The sequence below is a fragment of the Dacryopinax primogenitus genome (assembly GCF_000292625.1).
Source record: "Dacryopinax primogenitus strain DJM-731 SS1 chromosome Unknown DACRYscaffold_20, whole genome shotgun sequence".
NCBI lineage: Eukaryota > Fungi > Basidiomycota > Dacrymycetes > Dacrymycetales > Dacrymycetaceae > Dacryopinax > Dacryopinax primogenitus.
Genome location: NW_024467217.1, coordinates 56,186 through 82,122, shown reverse-complemented (window position 1 = coordinate 82,122; position 25,937 = coordinate 56,186). Strand labels below are relative to the sequence as shown.

Below are 25,937 nucleotides of genomic sequence, written 5' to 3'. Positions count from 1 at the left end.
CTGTGCGAACGACAATCACCGGCTGGGATCCAAGCTTCAACGCCATCACAGGTCTTAATGGTTCCGGAAAGTCCAACATTCTCGATGCAATATGCTTTGTGCTTGGTATTACGAACCTGCAAGCGGTTCGAGCCACGAGCCAAGCAGATCTGATCTACAAGAAGGGGCAAGCGGGGATAAGCAAGGCAAGCGTTACTGTGGTATTCGATAATTCAGATCGGAGTACGAGCCCAGTGGGATTTGAGGATTTAGCCCAGATTACAGTAACACGACAGGTGTGTGGCAGAGCCCTTTACTCCTACCGAAGACTGACGTTACTTACGTAGATCGCATTGCCAAACATCAGCAAATACCTACTCAATGGACACAAAGCTACTGTACAGCAAATTCAGAATCTCTTTCAATCCGTGCAACTGAATGTGAACAACCCCAACTTCCTCATCATGCAAGGCAAGATTACCAAAGTGCTCAACATGAAGCCGCAGGAGGTGCTAGGAATGGTCGAAGAAGCAAGCGGAACACGCATGTTTGAGGACCGGAAAGAGAAGGCGATCAAGACTATCGCGAAGAAGGAGAAGAGGGTGGAGGAGATCACAAGTGTATGTGCTCCGGTGCTATGTAAAGAATTGGGCATTGACGCTCTTAGTAGATCTTGAACGAAGAGATTACACCTAAGCTAGACAAACTTCGAGAAGAGAAGCGTTCCTTCCTCGCGTACCAGAAGACATCCTCCGAGCTCGAACGTCTCTCTCGCTTGCTGACTGCTTACGAGTGGACCGATCGCCGGCAACGAGAAGCTGCCAAGGTTGCGGCAGTCGAAAAGAATAAAGGGGCAATCGGAAAAGCGGAGGCGGCAAAGTCGATCGCAAAGGAGGAGAGCAAGCGAGCAGAAGCAGAGAAGTCTAAGGTCGAGAAGGCTCGCGATGCGGAGCTGAAGAAGTCGGGCAAGTTTAGCAAGCTCGAGGAGGAGGTGAAGAGTGCTGGCACGGAGGTGGTCAGGCTCAGCACGCAGATGGATATGAAACTCGGCAGCGTGAAGGAAGAAGAGGGTCACGTGAAGGAGCTTGCGGCAGGCATGGGCGACCTCTCGGTCAAGAAAACGGAGAAAGAGAAGGACGTGGCGAAGACGGAGAAGGCCTTTGCGGATGCGAAGAGAAAACACGACGAGCTTGCGGAGAAGGTCTCGACCAGCTCGGAGCTCCTGCAAACTCTTCTTACGGGCTTGTCCACGAATAAATCATCGACGTCCTCTGGTTACCTTGGGCGACTATCCCAGCTCCGTCAAGATCTCGCTTCACTGTCATCCTTTGATCAGCAAGGCGCAGCTAAGCAGAAGATGCTTCAAACCGAGCTTAAAGGGAAGGAGGCAAAAATGAAAGAAAGCGAGAAGGAAGGTGTGGAGGGAAGAAAGGTACTGGAGAAGATGACTAAAGAAGTGGACAAGCTCAAGAGAGAAGTGGAGAACGAGAACTGGGGCGAAGAACGCGAGAAAGAGCTCGATGAACGCAGGCGAACATGTCGTGCTCGCATCGCTGAACTTACAGAACAGCGAGACGCCTTGCGGTCAAAGCTTTCTGCGCTCGAGTTCAGCTATACACCGCCATCAAGCAACTTCGACACCAGCAAGGTACATGGTCTGGTAGCGAAGCTGGTCGATCTTCCTGCTTCATCCCATGCGTCATCAACTGCCCTGGAAATCGCTGCGGGAGGCAAGTTATATAATGTTGTGGTGGAGAACGAGAAAGTTGGCAGTGACCTGTTGCAGAAGGGGCAATTGAAGAAACGCGTAACCATCATCCCGCTCAACAAGATTAACCAGCCAAAGGTCCCAACAGAAGTGTGTTCCCACAGTTTAATGCATTGAAGCGAGGCTGACTCTTTGCTAAGAAACTAAATGCCGCGAACCAGATTGCACCGGGGAAAGTCAATGTTGCTCTTTCTCTTGTCGGCTTCGAACATGAAGTGAAGGCAGCAATGTCCTACGTATTCGGCGATACCTTGATCTGTTCGGACTCCGCATCAGCCCAGGCAGTCACGTTCTCGCCTCAAGTTGGAATGAAGTCGGTCACGCTCGACGGTGATGTATATGACCCTTCTGGTACACTATCTGGGGGCTCCAAGCCGAGCGGTAGCGGCATATTGATCAAAGTGATGGAGCTGAAAGAATGTGAGGCCGAGCTGGAGGAGGCTCAACGAGAAGGAGCTCAGGTGAAGAATGAGTGGGAACAGACTAGGGAAAAAGCAAAGAGGTGGGAGGAGAGGCGACGGGAGCTCGAGATCAAGAGTCATGAGATGACTTTGATGGAGGAGCGTGTCTCTGGCGGTAACGCTGCTATCGTGGGTCATGCACACTTGCCTTCAGTGCCGTTCTGACCACTTGCAGCTCAAGCAAAATATAGATGACATCAAGCAATCCCTGAAAGAAATCGAGGACAGCTTAAAAGTGTCCAAAGCGAAGCAGAAGGAAGCCGAAGCTGAGATCTCCAAGATCGAAAAGGATATGGAGGAGTTCAAAGGCAACAAAGAGGGCAAGATTAGGGAACTCAAGGTGCGAAATGCTGAGTCATGAGCTGCGAACGACACTAAACCGAGTTCAGTCTGACATCGCTAAACAAAAGGAAAACCTGAACAAGCAATCCGTCGCGCTCAAGTCAGTGCAGAAAGACATGCAGACTGCAGAGCTTGAAATGGAGCAGACTGTGAAGGACATCGAATCAGCGCAAGCCGAGATCGAGGAAGCCAACTTGAGCGTGAAGAAGCTTCAGTCTGAGCTCGCCGCGCTCCAAAAACATCGGGATGCCGCTCAAGCGAAGCACGATTCTGCCGAGGCAAGGCTGGCCAAAGAGCGGGCGACGCTTACCGCGTTTGATGAGGACATCCGCGAGTTGGAGGAAGTGATCAAGGCGAAGCAGGACGAGGTGCAGGAAGCGGAACTGGAGATGAAGCGGCTTGAGCACGAATCTGCGCAGCTGCAGAAAGACCGTACTGCTGCTTTGAATGCTGCCCAACGTTTGGAGAAACAATTCCCCTGGATTTTAGAAGAAAAGGGCCAGTTTGGAAAACAAGGAACACCGTATGATTTCAAGAGTGTTAACGTGCCTGATTTGAGGGAACGGGCAAGGGAACTGGAGCAGCAGCAGTTGGGGATGAAGAAGAAGATCAACCCACGGGTCATGAGCATGATTGATGAGTGAGTACCTATCTCTGGCCTCGTATTCCAGCTGAAGGGTCGGCAGTGTTGAGAAGAAAGAATCGACGTTGAAGAAAATGCTCACGACTGTGCTCGCGGACAAGGGTAAGATCCAGGAAACGATTGCCGAACTCGACAGGTACAAGCTCGAAGCCCTTCAAAAGACGTGGAAGAAGGTGAACGGGTGAGTTTTCCTTCGTCTTCCCTTCCCTGGCTCATTGTTCCTGACTTGCTTGCAGTGACTTTGGAGGGATTTTCGCCGAGCTCTTACCGGGAAATTTTGCCAAACTCGAGCCTCCCGAAGGATCTGACCTGACCTCCGGGCTGGAAGTGAAAGTCCGCCTCGGCAGCGTCTGGAAACAGTCCCTCACCGAGCTCTCAGGAGGGCAGCGCTCACTCATCGCCCTCTCCCTCATCATGTCCCTTCTCCAGTTCAAGCCCGCACCGATGTATATCCTTGATGAGATCGACGCTGCGCTGGATTTGAGTCATACGCAACACATTGGCCAGCTGTTTAGGACGAGGTTCAGGGGAAGTCAATTTATTGTCGTCTCGCTCAAAGAAGGCCTGTTCACGAATGCGAACGTGCTCTTTAGAGCTCGGTTCAGAGATGGCACCAGTGTGGTTGAGGTAAGTGCTTTTCTTTGAACGGCGGGTGGGCACTGACGGCCAGCAGAGGACGGCTCAAAGAAGCACTTCGGCGTTGTATGACTCTACAAACCAGGATCATGCGCCTGAGAGAAGACGGAAAGCGGGAGCCGCAGCACAGAGAGGCAAGGCGGTTGAGGCGTAGTGCTGGCATTCCTTAGATCAGGGTTGGATTTTTTTCTCGAGATCTTGTAATAGTAGTGTAAGCCATTTGAGTAAGATTTTGGTGAATAGTCAGCGGGGTATACATGCGGTGAAGTAGGAATACAGGTGGGGGACAAAGGCAATAAGCGGAAATGAACTGCAAGCGGTACAGAAGGGCGGCTACTGTGTCAAGATCGTCACTGCCATAACCACACAGGCTATTGCAACGTAAGGCGAGAGTCGTTCTCCTACCCCAAGCATAAGCACCGTCTCTTCATACCCAGAAAAAAAGGGGACGCACCTATTCTCGCGCTCATCCAGAACACCCCTAAGAACCCACTCTTGTTGCTATCGATTAATCGGGGCATCACCGCTCGGACATAGGTACACGTGCAGATCAGGAGAAGGAGGACGAGCAGGAGGGATTGGAAATTGAATAATGCGCTCTAGGGGTTCGCATTCGTTAATGTAAGGCTGTGTGAGTAGGAAGGTGACAAACGTACCATGTTTCCCGTCTTCAAGCGTGAGGATTCTGCACGACGACAATGGGGAGGACGGTGACGGCGGACGAGGCTCGGTCGGTATTGGTTGCAGTTTGCACCGGGCGTCAGTCGCGTCGGCGTCGTGGAAATGAAGTGCTCCTAGTGGCTATGCTCTCTCACACGTGATAACATATTAATATATTACTGCTTTTCCCTGACACCGCCGCCTCCCCTGCCTCTTTGATGTTTGACCACCAGAAGTAACTTTCGGTAGAGCGCCTGTGCTGTTTCCTACGGCTATTGATCAATCCAATCTCCTTACTATATAACACTGTATTACAGGCTGTTCCAGGCTATGACGGGAACTAAGTGCTCAAAGCAAGCCGGGCGTCATCATCCCGGCACGCACGGGGAGCAGGGGGCGATGCCCGAATGGGAACACGTTTCATCCCCTCCTCCTGGGAGGTTATAACCCGCAGGAGTGAGGATGACAAGTTCTTCACAGTCTACCCACACACTCTCCTCTTCGCGCTGGTCGCACCCCAAACTCCGCGCTGGTCGCCAAAGCCTATCATTGCACAAGAAAAACCCAACAACACGAATAACCGTCAAATACGCTCAATGTCTGCATTCGCACTCGCATTTATGGGGCTTGCTGCCCGCGCAATCGCTGCTTCCGATTTCAATTATGAGGAAGACGAATTCCCGGGCGGGGGTGCCCCTACGCCTTCTGCACCTTCGCCTTCTGCACCTTCGCCTGCTGCATCTGCGCATGCTGCATCTGCGCATGCTGCACCTTCGCCTGCTGCATCTGTGCATGCTGTACCTTCGCCTGCTGCACCTGCGCCTGCTGCACCTGCTCATTCACCCTCGGCCAGCCTCAATACCCAGACGGTACTGAATGCTACTCATTCGTCCTCGTCTGCTGCACCTGCGCATGCTGCACCTGCTCATTCACCCTCGCACAGCCTCAATACGCAGACGGTCCTGAATGCTACTCGGCCCGCTTTGACCGCTGCTGCTGCTGCTCCCGCACCGGTTCACAAGACGCTGTTGGACAATGCAGTTCCTTACTGCCAATTCAAGTGCGTATCTCCCTACGTCGCTCTCGGATCGTACTAATCCCCCACAGCAGCGGCAAGCTCACATGCGACGCGCTCTCAACGCACCAGAAGATCTTCGTCATCCTCTGCGCGACAATCCTCGCGCTCCTTGTGCTCACCCTCATCACCCTCTGCTGCTGCTGCTGCTTTTCCCGCCGGCGGAACGCGCGCAGGCCCCCTCCCATGATCTACGTCTCTTCTTCCTCCGGTCTCGAGGCCCCCCCTTCGGCGCAAGGACCCTACTACGGCGCCTACGGTGGACAAGCTCCCTATGGCCAGAGCCGTTTAAACGATTCGCGCCCGACGGCGGGCTCAGGGGGGACCAATGGCAGGGAACTGGAAAGGCGGCAGGTGGGGTATGGAGCGGCAGTTTCGCGTACGTGATAGACGAGGAGGAAGGTGTCATGCGCAGCAATACTAAGTGGACTTGGGTGAAGGACGGTGCGGTCAAATCCTGAGCGAAATGTTGCTTGTATGACGCGAGTAATTTATACGTGTGTGGACAATATACCCTTGCTTCTCTGTTTGGGTGTGGCCCACGGGTGGGGTCTAAGCTCGTCGTTGCGCCCATCGGACTTGAGTCGGTGCTTGCGCCATTACGGCGCTTCCTGCCAATCTCTAACATTCGTCCGTCAAGATCTTGATAAACCTGGGTGAGCTTCGCCAGCTCTGCGAGACGAAGCGAGTGTCGCGATTCTCATCCGCCCACTCTGCCCTGGTCTCTTGAATCACACTCTCGAGCGCAGTGAAGGAAAGCTTTGTAAACTATTGGGATGAAACTTGTTAGTTCGTCAGTTGCCGCGCTTTATGAACCACATCAAAGAGCCTAACTGGGATGCTCATATTCATCAAATTTAATCTAAGATGTTAGTCCCCCGTAAACTTCCCGGCATTCTGACTTCTTCCAACTGGGATATTCGTTGACTTCCCGGCATTCCGACCTCTTCCAACGATCCTAGCGCTCTGAGATATCCGTCAACTTCCCGGCATTCCGAGTTCTTCTGATTCCAGCATGGGAGCATGCCGGACCGCTCCAACACCTCCCCACGCCCACCCTGAGCACGTGGGCCTAACCTGTTCTGGATTCCACGCATGCCCCACGTTTTCGGTCAAGGCACATCATGATGTTAGTTGTTGGTTGATGGCGTTGCTATTTTCTGGCCATGAAGAGTGTTGACGTGCGTGAATGATAGTCGCGGCTTCCCGTGGGGATACGGTGGAAAATTCGGCACTCAAACATGGGCTTGTTCTTTTGAGCTGCAGCATAAAACCGCTCGCAACCGCTCGGCTATCTATCCTATCACATCCTGTCCCTCGGGCCGCTAAAGAATCATGCCTATGCCAACGCGCAAGATCGGGACAGACGACGTGTCCGCCATCGGGTTCGGGATGATGGGTCTGGGGGGGATCGCGTTGTATGTCTGTCCCCTGCACCTAGGCACGCGCACGCTGAACTTGCGCTCTGCAGCGGGCCTGCGGGGGGATGGGAGGAAAGACTGGCTCTGCTAGATAGGGTGTTCGAGCTGGGCTGCACGTTTTGGGACAAGTACACCTCGTTCCCTGACTAGGAGCGCCGCTGACTGCAGACGGGGAAGTGCGAACATATACGGCGACGCCGAACCCCTCCTGGGCGAATGGCTCCGCCGCAACCCTTCAAAACGGTCCAAGGTCTTCATCGCTACCAAATTTGGGTTCAAGCGGGAGGGGCAAAAGATAGGCCTGGACCTAAGCCTGCAGGCGGCAAGGGAGTGCTGCGAGCGATCGTTGAAGATCCTGGGGGTGGAGACGATAGACTTGTTTTATGCGCATCGGTGGGTGTTCCCTTCCCTCATTTGCTCGTCAGTTTGGATTGGCAGGTGTCAGGGTTGACCCGAAAGTGCCTGTGGAGGTGACGGTACGGGCGATGGCCGAACTGGTAAAAGAAGGCAAAGTCCGCTATATCGGGTTATCCGAGTGCTCCGCTAGCGCCCTCCGACGTGCCGCCGCGGTGCATCCAATCGCTGCCGCGCAATATGAGTACGCGCCTATTACGCTGGATATTGAGGACCCGAAGATCGGGGTGTTGAAGGTGTGTAGAGAACTGGGGATTGCTGTGATCCCCTTTAGCCCTTTGGGTAAGGGAGTGCTCACGGGCCAATATGTGCGCATCTCCCTAGCCTGCTCTTCGAGCAGTTGTTGACTTGGAGCAGAAATCGCCAGACGAGTTTCCAGAGGGTGATATTCGACGGATCGTACCCCGGTTCTCGAAAGAGAACTTTCCGAAGATCCTAGCTGTTGCTGGTGCATTGCGAGAGATCGGGCTCAGGCATCAGGCGACGCCCGGGCAGGTGGCGCTCGCCTGGGTCTTGGCACAGGGAGAGGACTTCATCCCTATCCCAGGGACGAAGTCTATCAAGGTCCGTGAATGTGTCTCCCCACAGATCAGGAAGTCCGCTCATTGCTCATTGCTTTCGTAGTACTTGGAAGAAAATATCGGCGCTGCCTATGTCAAGCTGGGGCCGGAGGAAGTGGAGGAGATCAGACGACTCGCAAGGGAAAGCGGGGTAGGAGACGCCCTCCGTATGATTGAGGCGCATTATAATGAGTTTGCGTACCAGGACTCGCTGCCTTTGGAGGATTATAAGGCTTAAGGCTGATGTGATGTTGGAATGATTAGAATGAATACAAAGGAACTCCCCACTCAAAACATGACACAAGGCTGTGTCCCCCCTTCCCGGCTCCGAGACCCTATGCCGTGATGTGCCATGTGCCGTGTGCCGTGTGAAATGTGAATAATTCGTTCGGACAGGGACTCCTTTGACCATGAGATGGATACCGATCCCACCGGCGAGGAAGAGGCAGTTGCTATGCAGATAATAATGGCTGTCAACTTGGGCAAGCGGAATATCCACATTTGGGGAGAACAGTGTTCCGCCCAAGGAAAATATCGTTTATCGACATGTGCACTGTATCACCGAGGTTCATTCCGCAGCTTCGATATCTTCCTTTCACTCGCGACTTTCGTCCCTCACTCTTTTCTGTCTGCTGTCCGTTCGCTGGAAGGAACGGGCTAGGTCTGCCCGATATCGAGTCAGATTGGAGGCTCACACCCTTTCAAGGCGACGATCAACCCTGTCGCTGTCGTCTTGGCGTGGGTAAAGCTCGATCATTCGGTTCGACATTCGATTGAACATTCAAATCAACATTCACTTCACTACAAACATCTTTCACTCCGACTCTCGTTAATAACAACTGCATTCTTTTGAAAACTATCGCTGGTCGACAACAGCTCACCACTCGCACTTGCACTCGAATATCAAACATCAAAAGCGGGCAACAACAGCCAGCACTCCAGAACACACCATGTCCGCTATCCCCACCAACCTCGTTCCCAGCAGCATCTCTTCCGTTTTCAAAGCCCTCCCCACCGATACTAATGTTCTTCTTTCTCCTGGAGGGTCCACCTCAGATGCATGGTGGAATACCGACGCTCCCACTATCCCCGTCTCCTCACCCACGGGCACGCTGCCGTCCTCATCATCCGTCTCGCCCACTTCTCCACCTACCACAACTTTAACAGCAGCTATAGCGGGCGGTGTCGGTCTCTTGATTCTCATCGGCATACTGGTTTACTTCCTTCATCGGCGATCCAGAAAACGCCCTGAGTTCAGACACAAGAAACGTCGTTCCCTAGGCTCGCGCAGCTCTTTCGGGTTCACCATACGCCCTGGGGCGATCCCCCCGAGTCTCCGAGCACCGATATACGATCCTGGCGATACGAGCGAGAGCCTCCATGCAGCATGGGGGCTGCGGTTTACCCCTTCACCCAGCACTGTGCCTCCTACATCCCTCCCCTCAGTCCCAGCGACATTGGCTTCCGCACCAATGCCAAGCACCCACCCTCATACACCAAACACGGGGGATAGCATGCTCAACCGGCTGTTCCTCCACAGTCCAGAAACAGCGACGGAAGACACGCACGTTACCCCTACGAGCGAAACGGGCAGGGACCCAAGTCCCGTCCCGTTCCCCACTCCAACTCCTGCTGCACTTGCTGTGCCTGTGCTTCCTCCGCCTAGGCCGAGGGACGTGCGCCCGTCGACGGTGAGCACAATAGGGGGAAGTATACGCCCGCTTCTCCCGGCTCCTGCACATGACCGGGAGCCCTCATTATCAGAAATGAGCGAAGCGACGTTCTACACCGTGCGATCTCGGCACTCGGCAACCCCGAGCTTGGCCAGCGTGCTCCCCCAAAACGAAGCGGGCGTAGGGATGGCCCTCCTTTCTACAGCTACAGAAGGGCTGCCAACTTTCCCTGTTCCCCCGAGGGCGGAGGGGAACTGGCGTACGAGCGCGGGCGGGTTTTACGCTCTTCCCGCGGAAAGTGTAGCCAGCCTTCCTGGAGCCCCGCATCCTCCTACTCCGTCCACCGAAGCCTTTGACACCGATACCGATACCGACAACACCGACAGCACTGAAGGAGGTGTGTATGCCGGCCTTGGGGTTGTTGGCTCGGCAGGACAGGGGAGTACGCTGTCCGTTTCGCCTAGGGTGGTGCACGGGGATGCCCCCTCTGGTGGAGAACACGACTGGGTTGCAGACTTGGATGTACACCGGACACCTACTCCCAGCCAAGGGCAGGCCTACCATGAGCCAGATCCATTCCTGTCCACCGCGGATGAGGAACTCTCAATCCGGGACTTGGAGCGGGAGGTGGCGCTTCACCCGCCGTATGTTGAGCCCAGCCTTAGGCACTGGAACCCCTTTGCCAGAGGGGAGGACGATGATGGCCAGAGCGAGAGATACAGAGAGATAGAGATGGAGCGCTCTATGTCTGCTTTGATGTCTGCTTTGGATAAGGACCCTGGGGCGGTGGGGGCCAGGGAGAGGGTTAGCAGGATGTTCGAGGGGAGGATGAGTGGTGCGTATGTGGCAGGGAGCGCGAGGAGTAGCGCTACCGTTCGTCCGCGCAGTCAAGGGCGCACTGCCAGCGTCGGCAGCCCTCCCCCCATCGAGGAGCAAACACCCGGACAAGCAACTCCGAAAGTAAAGGAACGCCGTTCAGCGGTGAACATCGCTAAGGCGTATCGCGGGGAGCCTCCTGCTGAACCGCTTGCCCCGGTCGTCCCTGCGGCTGACCCAGCGAGCGGGAGACCGCGCGCTGATTCCGGAAAATTGAGGAAGTTGCCTACTGGCCGGCCGAGGCGGTAGTCTTTCTGTTATCTTCAACATTGGAGGTTCATCGCACACGGCGGAAGATTCGCCCGCATGGATGCTCTTTGTGATATTTCGTTCAACGCTTCGTTCTTTCAATTCTCCATTCGTTCTTCGTTCTTGGTCGCTCCTCGGGAGCAAGCATGTTGTCAACATACCACACACCTCTTGGTCCACACAACAGTACCCTACATCCCTCTCTCTCAGACTTGTCAATACCCGCCTTCAGAAACCAAAACCACCTCCGGATGTCGTTGGATCGCCCACCGCTGCCGGAGGACTGCTAATCACTCGTTGAACACGGACTGTTTGTAGCTTTTTTTTGGATTGTGTGGATAGGCTGCATGGCTGGATGGGAGGATACGGGGAAATGGAAGGCATAGGAGGCAGATTGTATTATTAGATTGAATGTGGATTGTTGTGTCACTTATGAGCTAGTTTGCGTGTCTCATGCGCCAGGAACGGCGCGAAGTTATCTTCTGCTGGGGTGAGGTACCTAGTTGTCGCGGATGAGTGAGGTCCACTTTTGGAGCACTTTTCTTTGATAGGTAAGCCATACCACAATTACGTGGGTCGTTGGTATGTCGTGCTACGGATGGGGCAGGCGCTTGAGGAGGGGTGCAACAGCCAACCTCAGTTATGAGCATGAGACTCACTGAGATATGCATCAAGTTCGGTCTGTTGAGACTCCCACGGTCAGGGTTGGCATGGGAAGCTATCATGTTGGGTCCTGCGTAGCCACTGAGTGGGATTGGAGTCGCTGAGGTCGAACAAGGTTCTCGGAAATCTCGGAAACATTGTGACAATCTAAGTTGGCATTTCCTCGACAGTGGGAGCAACCTATCGCAAAAATCGGAATCACAGCTATTCATCCTGTAGGAGTCAGATGCTGGTAACGATACAGACACGTAGATTTTGAAGCACATCATTGGTAGTTAAGCATTCCACTCTTCCAGAGAAATTGATTCCTGATAGACCAGAGCCATATACGGAGGTGGCTCGTATCGTATCGTTCGCCCCGCTTTCCTCACACAGCCGGCGGATCTCCATGACCTCCTCGTTCGAGAGTTTGACGAAAGCCGCACCGACGTTTTCCTCGAGATACTTCCTCTGATTAGACTAGCGTATTCGGTAATCAGGAACAGGGTGTAAACCTTGATTGATTTCGTCCCTGGGATGGGGAGGAACTCCGGGCCCTGAGCGAGGATCCATGCGAGAGCGATCTGCCCTGCTGTCGCACCGTGCTTTTCGCCCATAGTCTTCAACGCGTCACAACCGCAGGAGCTTCGTGAAGTTCTCTGCAGAAAATCGAGGTGTGAAACGCCGCAAGTCACCTTCAGGGAACTCGTTGGGCGATTTCTATAGATATGCTTAGTTTCTCTTCGCATTACATATGCTGAAGAACTTACGTATTGTCCAATGAGAACACCCTTCGCCAAAGGGCTCCAAGGAACTACCGCGATGCCCAGTTCCCGACAGGTAGACAGGATGCCAACTTGGGGATTCTCCATATCGAGGGTGATGGGTGCGTATTCCAGCTGCACAGCGGCAATGGGATACACATTATACGCTCAGCGAATGTCTTTGGCGGTGCACTCCGAGAGACCGATGTGGCGAATTTTACCTTCCTTCGCGAGATCGGCCATGGCACCTACGGTAATTTCGATAGGAACCTTGGGATCCACGCTATCAGGATTGGACCAGGGCAATACCACTTGAGGTCAGGATTACCTTTACCGATGAGCATAATACAGATCAATGTAATCCACCCCGAGGTTCTTGAGGGACTTATCGCAACACTCTCTTGCAGCCTTTGGACTGAGGTCTAGTGTTACGCCATGCTCATCAACAACGAATCCGAACTTGGTGGCAAGGAAGATGTTGCGTCCTTTCTCCGGATTCTGTTTAAACCATTCACCGATGAGGATCTCAGAATCTCCGTAGACGTTCGCCCTTTCCGTGGAATATGAGCCACCACTTAAGGAACGCCTCGTTCGTCTATGAAAGAATCGCTTACGTGTCCCAAAAAGCGCAACCAAGGTCATAGGCACGGTCCAGAACAGCAGGACGCTCGTCCAAGGTCATTCCCGTCGGGCCGCTAAGGTAGTGTTCACCCAAATATTCGGATATTTCTCAACATCACGGGTGCTCACAAGGTCACGCCGCCAATACCCATTGCGCCAAACCCAATGGTCGATACATCGGTGTTAGCGATCCTCCTTGTCGGCATAGACATATTGGAATAGCTTCGTGTCTGGGGCGAAATGGATCGTGAGGCAGCGTCATAACAGTCCAAGTCGTCTTTTATACAATCCTGTTCAGGGCCGAGGTCCTGTGAGGCGGTGGGGCAAGCTCCTGTGGAGCCGGGATTCTGTTGAACTCAGAGAAAGCATGGAATTCACATCATACATGAATCACATCAATCAACCAGCCACACGTTGAAGCATGAGTCCCACAGGAACAGAAGCCAGGTCGATCTCCATGGGCAAAGGCCTAGACGTAGGTCGGCCCGATTAGCACATCGTGAGCGCCTTCAACGCAAAGACAGTCATAAAAGCGTGATCGAGTGAAAAGTAGATGAGATTTACGGATGGAGCTGTGAGCTACATAAGGTCGTGGGGGGTCGAAGAAAGTAGCGATCAACCTTGTCACACCGCGGATCACGAAAAAACCATGACTGTTTGGTCACGTGCTTCCCCTACCTTAGGTGTACCGCCTCCGACTTCGTCGCAAAGGGGCACCAATCCACGAACGGTATAACTTGCTCAACAACCTCATGAGTCAGAACGCGAATCGGGAGAGCAGATGTTCCGAGGCTGTTGGACTATCGGGCCGAAAGGATTCTTTATTGACTTCCGGAAAACCCGTGACGCACACCCACTCCTTCCTCAAGGCTTCTCGTCTTCTTTCAACTTTCCTCACCGCGACATACGGGGTATGCGAACGTTCAACCTCTCCAGCTGACCATCATGACTGAATAACTCGGACCGGACCGCGTTATTATCGGAATGCAATGTGGACTAGGTGAAAATTGCGAAAGGCAACCTTATATCATTGGCTCTACTTATATATGCCTGTGATGCTATTCTAGGTCTCTTCGCTGTTGTGCGTTGTTTCCAATGGCCATCACGACTCTTCTGTACATTGCGGCGCTCGCTGCTGCTGCACTCGCTTGGACGACGCCGCCCACTGCCACGGTGATCAATGGCACCTATCAGGGCATCAACGCCGACGAATTCGGCCAACAGTTTTTCTTGGGGATGCCCTTCGCACAGCAGCCTGTTGGTGATCTAAGGCTACGCGCTCCTCTGTCCCTGAATGAATCTTGGACGGGTACACGTTCGGCATCGAATTACTCCGCTATCTGTCCCGGATTCCCCATCGCGTCAGGGGCGGACGACGACAAAGGATACGAGTTGAGCGAGGCCTGCCTGACCGCTAACATCATCCGCCCCAATACCGTCTCAGCAAGTTCAAGCGTACCCGTGGTGGCATGGATATAGGGAGGAGGATTCTCCATGGGAGGTAGTGTACGTAGCGCATCATTCACTGGTCTTGCGCTGATGACGTCCGAAGGCCGATCACCGCTATAATGGAAGCTGGATTGTCCAACGCTCTATGGAAATGGGCAGCCCAATCATATTCGCTTCTTTCAACTACCGAGTTCATGCCTTTGGCTTCCTCGGTGGTGCGGAAGTTCACGCTGCTGGCCTGGAGAATCTCGGCTTGTTTGACCAGCGCCTCGCTCTGCAATGGATCCAGGAGAATGTTGCGACATTCGGCGGCGATCCAACCAAAGTCACTGTCATGGGAGAAAGCGCGGGAGCGATGAGCATTGCCAATCACCTCACGGCCTATGGTGGGAGGAACGACGGTCTATTCAGAGGGGCGATCATGGAATCCGGCTCTCCCACTACCGAGAATTATGCCCGCATCCAGCAGCTCGAGCCCTTTTACCAGAGCGTCCTCGTGAAGGCAAGATGCGCAAATGCCACAGACACATTGAACTGCCTGCGTGGTGTTTTATACGACACCTACCGTGCGGCGACGAATGGAACGAATTGGCAGCCAGTCATCGATGGTGTTTTCCTTCCTGAAAGTCCCAATGCGATGTTGGATCAAGGCAAATTTATAAAAGTCCCCCTCCTTATTGGCGCGTAAGTGTGTCTTCTTTAAGCTTGCATGCGGCTAATCGGGGCAGGAACACCGACGAAGGAACTTCCTTCACCGTCGGTCATGGTATTAACACGACCGAAGAACTGGCTGCTGGATTGGCAGGCAATACTCTTCTCTGATCCCAGATAATATATACTGACCCGTCTATCAGCTGGATATCCTATGCTTTCGAACGCGTCTATTGCCCAGATCATTAGCTTGTATCCTAATGTTCCCGCTGAAGGCTGTCCATACAACACCGGGGACGGCCTGCTCTCCACAGGATATCTAGACAAGGTAGGTGCAAGTATAGGGGGCGATATTGTAAGCAGTTCAGATTCAACTCTGGGTAGTCCACTTGACATTGCGGCTACAGGTGATGGTTGGACCACGTCGTTTGTTAGCTGAGAAAGCGAGCTATTACTCCCCAGTCTACTCATATCGATTTAATGCCATACCCGTCAATTATACCATGGAAACTGGAGGTACGTGCCCGAATAAACTAATGCCTCTGGTTGTTGACTTGTTCCAGTAACGCACTTCAGCGAAGTCGCCTACGTGTTCTCTAACCCCCTGAAGACTCAGAACCCGTTAGGCAACCGTCCCCGCGATCTCGCTCTGGCCAACCTCATGACGTCGATGTGGATCAGCTTTGTCCACGACCAGGATCCGAACAACAATCACGTGACGGGTGCCCCGTACTGGCCCAGCTATTCCGATGGTCCCAAGAATATAGTGTTCCAGTTCACTGGACTTGGCGCGACTAGTTACGTTGAGGACGATACCTTCCGTTCGGATGGAATCGCCTTCATCAACACCTTAGGTCCAGAGCTGCAACATTAGCATATGCTGTATTGGAACATTGAATGAAATCATGGTGTTGTCTTTTCATTGGTGGTCGGGTCGGTGATAAGGATTCTGTCGGTGTTATCTTTTCCAGACCCCATTTCCCCATCCAGTTAACGTTCGGACAGAAACAGCACTTCCCCCTCATCGTTCCCAATGAGTTCCTGTTGCACTTCTTGCTGTGGCATGCGCACCCTGTCATATGGTCGACTTGCTGGCAATGGAGATCGTCTTCTTTGTTGTGGAGGTCCGCGTGAAGAAAGAACGCCGCCGGCTGTTGTACAAATTTGGGTCCCAAGACGTAGTAGATGGAGGTTGGCTTGAGATTCTTCGACCTGTTCCCTTCTCGGGGTGTCTTGGTGTCTGAGGTCACCTCTGGAGAGTTGTTGTTGGTCGGCATTTAAATAAGACGCCCGCACTCAGCGTTGGTACAAGTGACGAATCTAAGAGGTTATCGAAATGCTCGCTTTGCTCACTGCCTCACTGTCACTGCTCCTCTTCATCGGCGATGTCGTGGCGTGGACGTCGCTTTTGACCGTGACGATCAAGAATGGAACATACACGGGTGTCAATCTTGATTCATTCGGACAGCAGATGTTCTTAGGCATGCCCTTTGCCCAGCCGCCTGTCGGTGATCCGAGGCTGCGCGCTCCGCTCTCCCTCAACACATCATGGGAAGGAACCCGCAATGCATCGGAATACTCAGCCATATGCCCGGGATATTGCACCAAGTTCGTATGTTTTGACTAGGGTGTTTGGGGACTGAGACATCTAAATTTAGCACATGTGACAATGCGGGGTATCCACAATCCGAGGGTTCATGACACTATCACTTGATTCGAAGCCGAAATTGACTTGTGTTCAGACTGTCTTACGATCAATGTTGTTCGCCCGAATTTTGTGTCCGAAGGATCGAATTTGCCTGTAGTTCTGTGGATCTATGGTGGGGGATATCAAATGGGAAGTAAGGTAAGTTAGTTGATCTGAACAATCCTACTCGGAATTAAGGTCGAGTACAGTGGGATATTAGGCACAACTGCAGTTGGTTCGTACAGCGGTCTGTTGAGATGAAACAATCTGTTGTGAGTAAGGTGTGTGAGCTGTTATGGCGGAGTTTGACGAGATCCCACAGGTGTTCGTCAACTGCAACTACAGAGCCGCAGCATTTGGATTCCTCGACAGTCAAGAAGTACGCGACGCTGGCGTCGGTAATCTTGGATTATTTGACATGCGCGTGGCTATGACTTGGGTGCAAGAGAATATTGCAGCCTTCGGCGGCGACCCGACGAAAGTCACGCTGATGGGCGAGTCGGGTGCGTAGTTCGTGGTTCATCAGCATTCGTACTCTGACACAATCCAGCGGGCGCCATGGCTATCGCAGCACAGCTCAATGCGTACGGAGGACGGAACGATAACCTGTTCCGGGCGGCGATTCTGGAGAGCGGCAGCCCGACTACTGAAAACTACCTGGACGTCAATCAAACTCAGCCCTTATATGACGCGATTGTCCAGAAAGCGGGCTGTACTAACGCCACAGACACTTCGGAATGTCTGAGAACCGTTCCGTACGACACCTTCTACGCGGCAGCTAACGGTTCTCACCAATGGCAACCTATTATTGACGGCGATTTCCTCCCCGAATACCCCACTGAGATGCTACAGCAAGGGGAATACGTCAAGGTCCCGTTGCTGATGGGAAGTGAGTATATGCAGTCCCAGACAAAACGTCTAATGAAACGACATGCAGGCAATACCGACGAGGGTACATCCTTTGCTGTGTATGGTATTGAAAATACGGAACAACTTGCGGCAGCGATGAGTAGTAAGTGGCTCCTTTCAGGAGCGGCATTGTGGCTGAAAATCCACAGCGAATTATCCCCGACTCTCCAACGCATCAATTGAGCGTGTAATCGATCTCTATCCCAACGATCCGGCCATCGGTTTGTGATATGGCCAGTTGTAGGATGCGACTTACGTTGTACCCGCAGGTTGCCCGTACGGCTCTGGCGATGGACTGCTTCCCTCAGGATATCTTGACAAGCAATCGGCAGCCATCTTTGGCGACATGCTGATGGTGTCTGGCATGTATGGCGTTTGTGGGGCTAATCGGGAACTATCTGACGTGCTCCTAGCCGCCTCTTTGCCGAAGTGGCCAGTCAGACCCAACCTGTATGGAAGTACCGATTCAATCAAGTTCCGATCAATTACACGATGGTGAGCCGTGTTCTTCGTCAACGAGAGCCAATCTCACCTGCATGATGCAGGAAATCGCAGGCAAGTGCTTCACAGTGCCCACGCCATTTGACTAGACACCCAGTTCAGTGATGCACTACGTCGAGGTCGCGTACGTCTACTCGAATCAGCTCGCGGTAGATGTGAACCCTCTAGGCACGAGGCCGAACGACCTCTCCCTCGCAAATCTCATGACGAGCATGTGGATTAGCTTTGTCAACAACCTGGATCCGAACTACAGCCAAGGTAGGCTTCTCCCATTACTGGCGGATGACGTTTCTGAGCGGCATGCTACAGTGGAAGGCGCGCCTTTCTGGCCCTCGTATTCCAGCTCTCCCAAGAACCTGGTGTTCCAGAACAACTGGCTGGGGTCGAGCTACGTCGAATTCGACAATTGGCGCCAGGAGGGGATCGCTTTCATCAACTCGCTCGGAGCGGACATGCAGCACTAAAGACGTTGAAGTGCACTAAGTTCTATTTGCGTATAGCTACATCCATATTGCCAACGAGTACTCAGACGTGTAAACATCTACTCAAGAACGATATACAGATGTCCACTCGTGACAGTAGCCTTGCTGCCACTATCAAGCACAATAGTCTGCGTGTTATCGATGACCATCGCCGGGCCCTTGATCTGGTCTCCAACTTCCAGCTTGTCCAGCTCATAAACAGGCGTATCCACCCTCCCAGTCTGCTCAAAGAACACCTTGGTATGCATCGAGATCTTCTCTTCTCCCACTAAGCGCGTGCGCAGGGTCTTCATCTCCTGATGCACGCTCGGCCCTAGAGATGTGTACGTCTTCCCCGTCCCACGCACTTTAAGATCATCGACCACGACGCCCTTGTCCTCCAGGACGAACCCGAATTCCTGCCGATACTCCTCCTTGAACCGGCGCTCAAAGTCCCAGCTCCCATCAGCCGGGGCAGGGACCATAAGCGCCGTGTCCGTCCCGTCGAACCGCATGTTGAGGAAAGGCTCGGTGAGGATGTTTTCGGCCGCGAAGCCTTGGCGGGAGAGCTCGGCTCGGACGTCGGCTTCGAGCGTGTCGATTCGCTGCCTGAGCTGGACTAGGGATGAGGGGGAGTAGGTGACGGAGGAAGGTTCTTGCCGCTCGTAGATCCTGTGAAGGATAGCATCAGCATCAGCATCAGCATCAGCACGAGTAGAGGGGGGCCCACCGGTCTGCGAGAGCTAAGCCGTAGGCGGAAAGGATCGAACTGTATTTATGGATCAAGATCTTTTTCATCCCTAACAGTCTTGCAATCTCGACCGCGTGCTGTCCTCCCGCACCTCCAAAGCTCGCAAGTCTACAAACCTCACTCAGTCAAGCCCAACAGCGGGTCGGCACGCAGAGCACAGCACAGCACCGCACCGCACCGGGGAGAGGAAAACGCGTACGCACATATGCTTCGCAGTAGAGAACCCCCTCGCTTCCGTCAGCGCCCGAATAGGCCTACACATCGTCTCGTTTGCGACCTTTACAAACCCATAAACGATCTCGTCCAGCCCCATATCCCGGTTCGTATCCCTCCTGATCTCCTGGGCAAGGGCCTCGAATGCCCGGGCACTCGCTGCTCCGTCCAGGGGCTCGTCCTCCCCCGGACCGAAGATCTTCGGAAAGTACTCTGGTAACAGCCTGCCGAGGAAAAGGTTCGCATCTGTTACAGCTAACATGCCCCCTTTGCGGTAACACACCGGTCCCGGATGGGCGCCGGCCGATTCGGGACCAGCGTTGAATAGCCCATTACGCCAGAAAAGGCAGGAGCCCCCGCCGGCTGCGACGGTGTTGATGTCCAGTTGAGGAGACTGGATCGTTATCCCCGCGGTGGTGGTTTCGTACACTGTTTCGTACCGGCCGGCGAAACGGGAGACGTCGGTTGATGTGCCGCCCACGTCGATCCTGTGAGTAAGGTGAGCGGGTGATCATGAGCACGCGAACGAGGAGAACAGGCACAGGCACAAGGACAGAGGGCCGCAACACGCAATTCGCAATTGGCAGAAAGGGAACAAAACGACCCAAGAACGCAAACAAAACAAAAACGCACCCAATAACCGACACCTTCTCCTCCTCGTCCCAGCTCGTCAGTGCATAACCTACAACTCCGCCCGCCGGCCCACTGAGGATACTCTTCAGACCATTGAAGTTCTCTAGGTCTAGCAGTCCGCCGTCGGAGGACATGAACTCTACGCGGGGTCCTTGAGCTGGGAGCTGGAGCTGGTCTTGATCTTGGGGTCGAGATCGGGATTCGGATTCGGATTGCGAGTGGGAGGGTGAGGCGGAGGGTGAGGAGGAATGAGGATGACCCCGCAATTTCGAGTCGAACCCCTTGAAGAACCCGTCCAGGTACGACTGGAGGATAGGCGTAAGGTACGCATCGGCCGTACAGGATATACCCCTCGGGACGAGCTTGATCATCGGCAGTAGCTGGCTGCTCAGGCTCACGTGTTCGAACCCCGCTTCCTGCGCCAGTTGGCCAACGAGTAGCTCGTGCGCTGGGAAGGTGTAGCTGTGCACGAGCACGACAGCGAGCGATGTATACCCCTGGGAGCGGAGGGAACGCAGGTCTTGTAGGATCTTTGACGGGTCGGGACGGCGCAGGATACGCACTGCTTCCCCCGACAGACCCTGGACTACTTCCTCTCCAGGGCCGACGTCATCCATCTTCCCTCCTACGACCTTACCCTCCCGGTCAAACTTGACGCTGTTCTCTGCAGACTCCGGGTCGCTCGTATACCCCACCAGGGTGACCCGCTCATCTACTTCCAGCACAGCGGTATACAGCGGCGAGGGGCGCTTGATAGCCAAGTCGAATATCTTCGGGCGGGCCTGGGTGCCGATGAGCAGCAAATCCCGGAATCCATGGGTGATGACTAGCGCGTGTTTCTGTCCTTTCCTTTCGAGGAGCGCGTTCGTCGCGACGGTGGTGGATAATCGGATATAGTCGATCTTATCCGTGTTGAGCACCTGGCCTCGGGGGATCGAGCGTCCTTCGACGTGTTCCAGCACTCGGCGGATCCCCTCTGTGGGAGCATCAGGGTAGCCACTATCGACAGAGAGGAGCTTGACGACGAGTTCTTTTCGGGTAGAAGGGTGCTGAGGGTCGGGATAGGATGCGTGGACGTCGCAGAATGTACCGCCGCGGTCGGCGCAGATACGCTGTGGGAGGGGTTAGTAGTTTGGGGAGACGAGGGGAGGGGCGTACGATTGATCGGTCGGGGACTGTGTAGCTGTCGCCCATTGTTGAGGAAGGAAGTGGGAGTGAGGGGAGGTGAGGAGTGGGAGGAGGGGAGGAGGAGGAGAGGAGGAGGTATATACCTCACTCACACCCGAGCCAGCAGGTAAGAAGAGAGGGAGAGCCCCCTGAGAGGAAGGCGTAAGCGCCCAGGGTTCTCACGTGGCTCCGCTGTGAATCCGGGGTTTGGGGGATCTTTCGGGTTCTGTGGTCGGGATGGCGGGATTGGGTCGGTCTGGACTTGAATGGGAATTATACAGTATTGAAGGCGTAATTGATGTCAGTATTGTGTGTAATGATGTCTCTGGGCTGTAATGAAAACGTGTGTAATTAATTAGGTCTAATTCTAAGTGATGAAGAGTGAAGTGGAGCAGACATTGAAGAGAAGTGATTATGTAACCCGGGATGCGGGATCTAACAGGGTCTTAAGCCGGAACGCCGGGTCACGGCTTACCGGAGTATCGGGATGGGACATGGGCGCTACCATTCCTTCGCCTCTTATACCTTAACGCTGGCTACTGCTCTTCATCCTCCCTCCATCGTCTCCTCCTACACAACATGGGTGAAAGCAAACGTCCATCTCCCCCTACACCACCTTCCTCTACCCCTTCCTCCCCTCCCTCCCCCTCCCCACACCCAACACCAGCACACCCAGCAGACCCCATCCTCCTAACCCTCTTCGCAAACCGTTTCATGTCCGTCGCAGAAGCCATGGGCCGATCTCTGCAAAAGACCGCAATAAGCACAAACATCAAAGAGCGCTTGGACTTCTCTTGTGCTCTGTTCGCGCCTGATGGGGACCTGGTAGCCAACGCCCCGTTCATCCCGGTCCATTTGGGGAGTATGAGCTTGTGAGCACCTCTCCCATTCCTACTCCTACTCCTCTTCTGTGTGCGTGGATGCTGAGGGCAAGCGCAGTGCGGTCAAATACCAGATGAAGCTCTTGGGGGATAACCTGAAAGAGGGAGATGTGCTGATGACCAACTCTCCCCGGGCAGGCGGGTCGCATTTGCCAGATATAACCATAATCACTCCCGTGTTCCCTGCCGGTGCGTCCCTCCCTTCTCCAGGTACACACTACCCTGACTCAAACTTTCGTGTGTGTAGCGACTGCGCACTCCGACTCCTCCGTTCCTGCCAAACCCATATTCTTCACCGCTTCCAGAGGTCATCATGCCGACGTCGGTGGGATCCTCCCCGGCAGCATGCCCCCCACGAGCACGACCCTAGCAGACGAAGGCGCCGAGATCATCTCCTTCAAGCTCGTCCGCGGAGGGCACTTCGACACTCCCCAGCTACACCAGTACATGCTCGATGCGCCCGCGCGATGGGAAGGCAGTTCCGGGTGCAGGAACATCCGAGATGTGGAAAGTGATCTGAAAGCCCAGGTGGCGGCGAATTGGAAGGGCGTGCAGCTTTTGCATCAGTTGATTGAGGAGTATGGATTGGAGACGGTGCAGGAGTATATGGCGCATATTAGGGGGAACGCGGAGGCTAGCGTGAGGGGGTTGTTGAGGAGGGTTGCGGGGGAGAAGGGACGCAGGCTGCATGGGAAGGACTTTCTGGATGATGGATCGCCTGTGAGTCGCGTTCTGCCTCAGGGAGGAGGAGCTGACGCGGAGTCTCTTGTGCGTTAGATCGAGCTTACGGTGGATATCGACCCTGCGTCAGGGAGTGCACTGTTTGACTTTACAGGCACTGGCCCGGAGGTGAGGAACAACATGAACGCGCCTATCAGTGTGGTGCACAGTGCTGTCATCTACTGCCTTCGGGCGATGCTGGACAGCGATATCCCGCTGAACGCGGGGTGTCTTGTACCCGTCACCATCCGGATCCCGCCTGAGAGCCTGCTGCATCCGAGTAATACGGCAGCGGTGTGCGCGGGGAACGTACTCACCAGTCAGAGGATCGTTGATGTTGTGTTGAAGACTTTTGGAGCGTGTGCGGCTAGTCAGGGGGATACGAACAACCTCACGTTTGGAGAGGGCGGGAAGGGGAGGGATGGGCAGGCTAAGGTCGGTTGGGGGTATTACGAGGTTTGCTCAATTCCATTTCCCTTTGTTGGCTGTTGGTGAGCTGACGGTTGTGTAGACGATCGCTGGCGGGTCAGGGGCAACAGCGACCGTGCCCGGTACCTCGGGCGTCCATACCCACATGACGAACACCCGGATTGGGGACGTGGAGATCCTCGAACGAAGGTATCCTGTGCTCGTACGCCAGTTTGGGCTCAGGCAGGGCTCGGCTGGGGAGGGGAGGATGAGGGGCGGGGAAGGGGTCGTCAGGGAGATTGAGTTCTTGAAAGAGATGCAGGTTTCTATACTTAGTGAGGTGCGTCCCTACCATGCATGCTTAGGGCGGGACGCGGCTGATGCTGATCTGCGTCGTAGCGACGTGTGCATAGGCCGTATGGCGCGAACGGGGGCGGGGACGGCGCGTGTGGTCTCAATTTGTGGAAAAAGCAAGCCCAAGCAGAAGAAGCCGATTCCACCGCTCCCGAACTCTCTGACACTGGAGACCTGGTACCCTCCAAGCCCGAGCCGAGGATCATCAACATCGGTGGGAAAGCGACGGTGCGGATGGGCAAGGGGGACTCGATCGTTGTACTCACTCCTGGCGGTGGGGGTTGGGGAGTGCAGAGCGAGGAAGAGGCGGAGGAGAAGAGGGAGGAATGGGAGAGGGAACGGGAGGCGGAGAGGGAGGGGAAGGGAGTGCATTGGGCTTGGGAACCGAGGGGCAGCTTGGCGGAGAGAGCGGCGAGGCAGGCGAGCTTTTGATTTGGATCTTAAACGGTTTGGATGGGCGCTAGAATGTACGACGAGGAGGAATTCGAATCTGTTATGCATTTTTACTTGAGTTTCGGCACGGTACCGGGCGCCCTTACGTCCCTCTTCGCTGCTACTGCGCCTGTGGTGAAAGCGCAGCTTGAACAGTGGGGAGGCGCGTATTTGGTACCGTTTGGGAAGAGGGAGGGGGCGAGTGCGAACGCCAGGGATGGGGAGGCGGCGAATAGCTTGTGGGCGTTGAGTGAGAGGGTCATTAGGGAGGTGCTGGAGAAGGGAAAGGTGGGGGAGTGAGACGTGCAAGTTGGGCAAAATGATATAAAAAGTTGTCATGTGTACGGCAACATACTTGATGGCATGTTCGTACGAGAGTCCTTATAACCCCTACACACTAATACATCCTTTCTCGTCAATCTCCTTCACCGCTTGCTCGGACAAGCTCCACAGTCTTGCTCCCATCTCCTTATCCCCCGCCTTCTTACTCGCCTCCCCTTTCTTCCCAAACGGGAGTACGTACGCTCCCTTCCAGCCCTCCCTGTCCGCAGAGGACGGGGAGAGAAGCGAGGAGGTGGCGCTGAAGAGGGAGGTGAGGGCGCCTTGGGCTGGGGTGATGAAAAAGAAGGGTGAGGTGAGGTTGAACAGGAAGGAGCCTACGAAGCCTTTGCTGCCGTCTACATACACACATCAGTATCACTCCACATCGGATCTGATCCTCGAACGCGGGTGCATCGGTGGAGATGCACATGTGGAGAGGGGGGGACTTACTGGTGGCAACGCTTCCCGGATGAACGGCGACAGTGATAATAGGCACACCCTGTTCGTCCATCCGCCGCTGGAGTTCCCGAGTAAACAACAACTGCGCGAGCTTGCTTTGTCCTGCACCCAAGATCCGTCAGCTGCTCCGCAACCAACATCCGACAGCGCAGAGAGGGCGTACCATACCGGCCAACTTTGGCCCTGAAGCCGTCTGCCTTCCCGCACATGTCTTTAAACTCTGCTAGACTGGAGAAAGTTGTGATGGAAGGCGCGCTGCTGTGTACCATACTGGAGAGGTTGACGATACGAACGTCTGCGTTCGGCAAGCGGGAGGTGTGCTCAAGAATAGGCAGGAGGGAGGTGACGAGTGCAAAGTGACCGAGGTAGCTGACGGGGTTGATGAGCGTGAGAAAAAGTCAGGTGGTGAGACGTACTTGACTGCAAAGGTTCTCCCCACTCCTTCTGTAGTCACTTCCCAAGGGGTCATCGACTCCGCCCCGTTGCACACCAAGATATCCAGCCTCTCCTCCTTGCTTATGAACTCCTTCGCCGTCTCCTGACATCCCTTAACACTACCCAAGTCTGTTTTTAGCCATACAAGGCGACCCTTCAGTTCCGGATGCTCCGATTCAAGAGATTGGATAGGTGCAGACGTCTTGGACTCGTTCCTCGTCGCGAGGTAGACTTTGGCACCGTGTAACGCGAGTTGGAGTGCTGTTTGCTCACCGATACCACGCGTTGCGCCCGTGACGATGGCTACCTTTCCTTCAAGTGATGGGATCTGGCTTGCGGTGAAGGAGCAGCTCATGGTTGTTTGATTGAGGGGTTGTTTAGAGAGAGATGGGTATGAATATCTGGCCTTTGTCGGCCGCCGAGCCCTGGCGGCCGTATTGGGAAGCCAATGACGACATACACCCAGACCCTTGGAGCAATCGGAGTTACGACTCCGAGTGAGTCAGATGAGTATAGTACGGGCACAACGGAGGCAAAAGACCCTGTTTTTGCCAAATATAGCAATTTCTGCCAAATCCCAGCACCCAAGCACAGAGTTATTATTTAATATAATACATTAAAAATGATAATATCACCCTACCACTAACCCTAACCCTAACCCCTACCCCACTTTAACTTTAACCACCCTAACCTGCTTGATGGGATCCTAACCAGTACCCTA

At 54.2% G+C, this 25,937-nt stretch overlaps 10 protein-coding genes across 10 annotated transcripts; 6 read left to right on the top strand and 4 right to left on the bottom strand.

Annotated features, from left to right (window-relative positions):
- Window positions 1–1,285: 1,285 nt before the first annotated feature.
- Window positions 1,286–2,538, top strand: DACRYDRAFT_24593 (Smc hinge domain-containing protein; the record flags this gene model as incomplete). Its single annotated transcript, XM_040773750.1, has 3 exons — window positions 1,286–1,837; window positions 1,888–2,337; window positions 2,384–2,538. Coding segments are annotated over exons 1-2 (905 nt in total), but the record flags the coding sequence as incomplete, so codon positions are not given.
- A 1,624-nt stretch (window positions 2,539–4,162) lies between these two features.
- DACRYDRAFT_58054 (DUF1242-domain-containing protein) lies at window positions 4,163–4,428 on the bottom strand (the record flags this gene model as incomplete). The annotated part of the gene is made up of 2 exons (XM_040775481.1): window positions 4,163–4,230; window positions 4,284–4,428. Coding segments are annotated over 2 exons (213 nt in total), but the record flags the coding sequence as incomplete, so codon positions are not given.
- A 468-nt stretch (window positions 4,429–4,896) lies between these two features.
- DACRYDRAFT_101982 (uncharacterized protein) lies at window positions 4,897–6,071 on the top strand (the record flags this gene model as incomplete). The annotated part of the gene is made up of 2 exons (XM_040767601.1): window positions 4,897–5,549; window positions 5,597–6,071. The coding sequence occupies 2 exons, from the start codon at window positions 4,897–4,899 to the stop codon at window positions 5,949–5,951; spliced, it is 1,008 nt and encodes a 335-aa protein (XP_040624945.1). The 3' UTR covers window positions 5,952–6,071.
- An 834-nt stretch (window positions 6,072–6,905) lies between these two features.
- DACRYDRAFT_58087 (Aldo/keto reductase) lies at window positions 6,906–8,197 on the top strand (the record flags this gene model as incomplete). Its single annotated transcript, XM_040775482.1, has 6 exons — window positions 6,906–6,979; window positions 7,036–7,113; window positions 7,163–7,378; window positions 7,431–7,707; window positions 7,757–7,963; window positions 8,024–8,197. 6 exons carry the CDS (start codon window positions 6,906–6,908, stop codon window positions 8,195–8,197), a joined length of 1,026 nt encoding a protein of 341 aa, XP_040624944.1.
- Window positions 8,198–8,382: 185 nt separating this feature from the next.
- On the top strand, window positions 8,383–10,978 carry DACRYDRAFT_24591 (uncharacterized protein). The gene has a single exon (XM_040773749.1). It carries the CDS (start codon window positions 8,910–8,912, stop codon window positions 10,755–10,757), a length of 1,848 nt encoding a protein of 615 aa, XP_040624943.1. The 5' UTR covers window positions 8,383–8,909; the 3' UTR covers window positions 10,758–10,978.
- Window positions 10,979–11,770: 792 nt separating this feature from the next.
- On the bottom strand, window positions 11,771–12,996 carry DACRYDRAFT_118823 (Aldo/keto reductase; the record flags this gene model as incomplete). Its single annotated transcript, XM_040770664.1, has 6 exons — window positions 11,771–12,119; window positions 12,170–12,330; window positions 12,385–12,446; window positions 12,513–12,713; window positions 12,778–12,858; window positions 12,914–12,996. 6 exons carry the CDS (start codon window positions 12,994–12,996, stop codon window positions 12,030–12,032), a joined length of 678 nt encoding a protein of 225 aa, XP_040624942.1. The 3' UTR covers window positions 11,771–12,029.
- An 883-nt stretch (window positions 12,997–13,879) lies between these two features.
- On the top strand, window positions 13,880–18,445 carry DACRYDRAFT_91086 (alpha/beta-hydrolase; the record flags this gene model as incomplete). The annotated part of the gene is made up of 10 exons (XM_040776993.1): window positions 13,880–14,239; window positions 14,264–14,290; window positions 14,337–14,841; window positions 17,350–17,460; window positions 17,509–17,583; window positions 17,630–17,701; window positions 17,750–17,883; window positions 17,922–17,975; window positions 18,071–18,239; window positions 18,291–18,445. The coding sequence occupies 10 exons, from the start codon at window positions 13,880–13,882 to the stop codon at window positions 18,443–18,445; spliced, it is 1,662 nt and encodes a 553-aa protein (XP_040624941.1).
- A 14-nt stretch (window positions 18,446–18,459) lies between these two features.
- Window positions 18,460–21,257, bottom strand: DACRYDRAFT_24590 (cytoplasm protein). The gene is made up of 5 exons (XM_040773748.1): window positions 21,198–21,257; window positions 20,040–21,151; window positions 19,397–19,894; window positions 19,173–19,301; window positions 18,460–19,114 (listed from the first exon to the last, which is right to left on the bottom strand). Exons 1-5 carry the CDS (start codon window positions 21,231–21,233, stop codon window positions 18,523–18,525), a joined length of 2,367 nt encoding a protein of 788 aa, XP_040624940.1. The 5' UTR covers window positions 21,234–21,257; the 3' UTR covers window positions 18,460–18,522.
- Window positions 21,258–21,785: 528 nt separating this feature from the next.
- On the top strand, window positions 21,786–24,001 carry DACRYDRAFT_96689 (Hydantoinase B/oxoprolinase; the record flags this gene model as incomplete). The annotated part of the gene is made up of 7 exons (XM_040777395.1): window positions 21,786–21,801; window positions 21,883–22,078; window positions 22,146–22,276; window positions 22,335–22,807; window positions 22,865–23,263; window positions 23,319–23,555; window positions 23,615–24,001. 7 exons carry the CDS (start codon window positions 21,786–21,788, stop codon window positions 23,999–24,001), a joined length of 1,839 nt encoding a protein of 612 aa, XP_040624939.1.
- A 327-nt stretch (window positions 24,002–24,328) lies between these two features.
- Window positions 24,329–25,621, bottom strand: DACRYDRAFT_24588 (NADP-binding protein). The gene is made up of 4 exons (XM_040773747.1): window positions 25,198–25,621; window positions 24,945–25,150; window positions 24,773–24,883; window positions 24,329–24,678 (listed from the first exon to the last, which is right to left on the bottom strand). Exons 1-4 carry the CDS (start codon window positions 25,569–25,571, stop codon window positions 24,392–24,394), a joined length of 978 nt encoding a protein of 325 aa, XP_040624938.1. The 5' UTR covers window positions 25,572–25,621; the 3' UTR covers window positions 24,329–24,391.
- Window positions 25,622–25,937: the final 316 nt, after the last annotated feature.

Excerpts from the sequence above, each read along its gene's own strand:
- DACRYDRAFT_24588 (XM_040773747.1), bottom strand. The coding sequence starts at position 25,571 with ATGAGCTGCTCCTTCACCGCAAGCCAGATCCCATCACTTGAAGGAAAG. Across the intron at positions 25,151-25,197 it reads GGGAGAACCTTTGCAGTCAA|CTACCTCGGTCACTTTGCAC; the intron begins GTACGTCTCACC and ends CAACCCCGTCAG. Across the intron at positions 24,884-24,944 it reads GGCCAAAGTTGGCCGGTATG|GACAAAGCAAGCTCGCGCAG; the intron begins GTACGCCCTCTC and ends TCTTGGGTGCAG.
- DACRYDRAFT_24590 (XM_040773748.1), bottom strand. The coding sequence starts at position 21,233 with ATGGGCGACAGCTACACAGTCCCCGACCGATCAATC. Across the intron at positions 21,152-21,197 it reads CAGTCCCCGACCGATCAATC|CGTATCTGCGCCGACCGCGG; the intron begins GTACGCCCCTCC and ends CCCCTCCCACAG. Across the intron at positions 19,302-19,396 it reads TTCTCTACTGCGAAGCATAT|ACTTGCGAGCTTTGGAGGTG; the intron begins GTGCGTACGCGT and ends TGAGGTTTGTAG.
- DACRYDRAFT_24591 (XM_040773749.1), top strand. The coding sequence starts at position 8,910 with ATGTCCGCTATCCCCACCAACCTCGTTCCCAGCAGCATCTCTTCCGTT.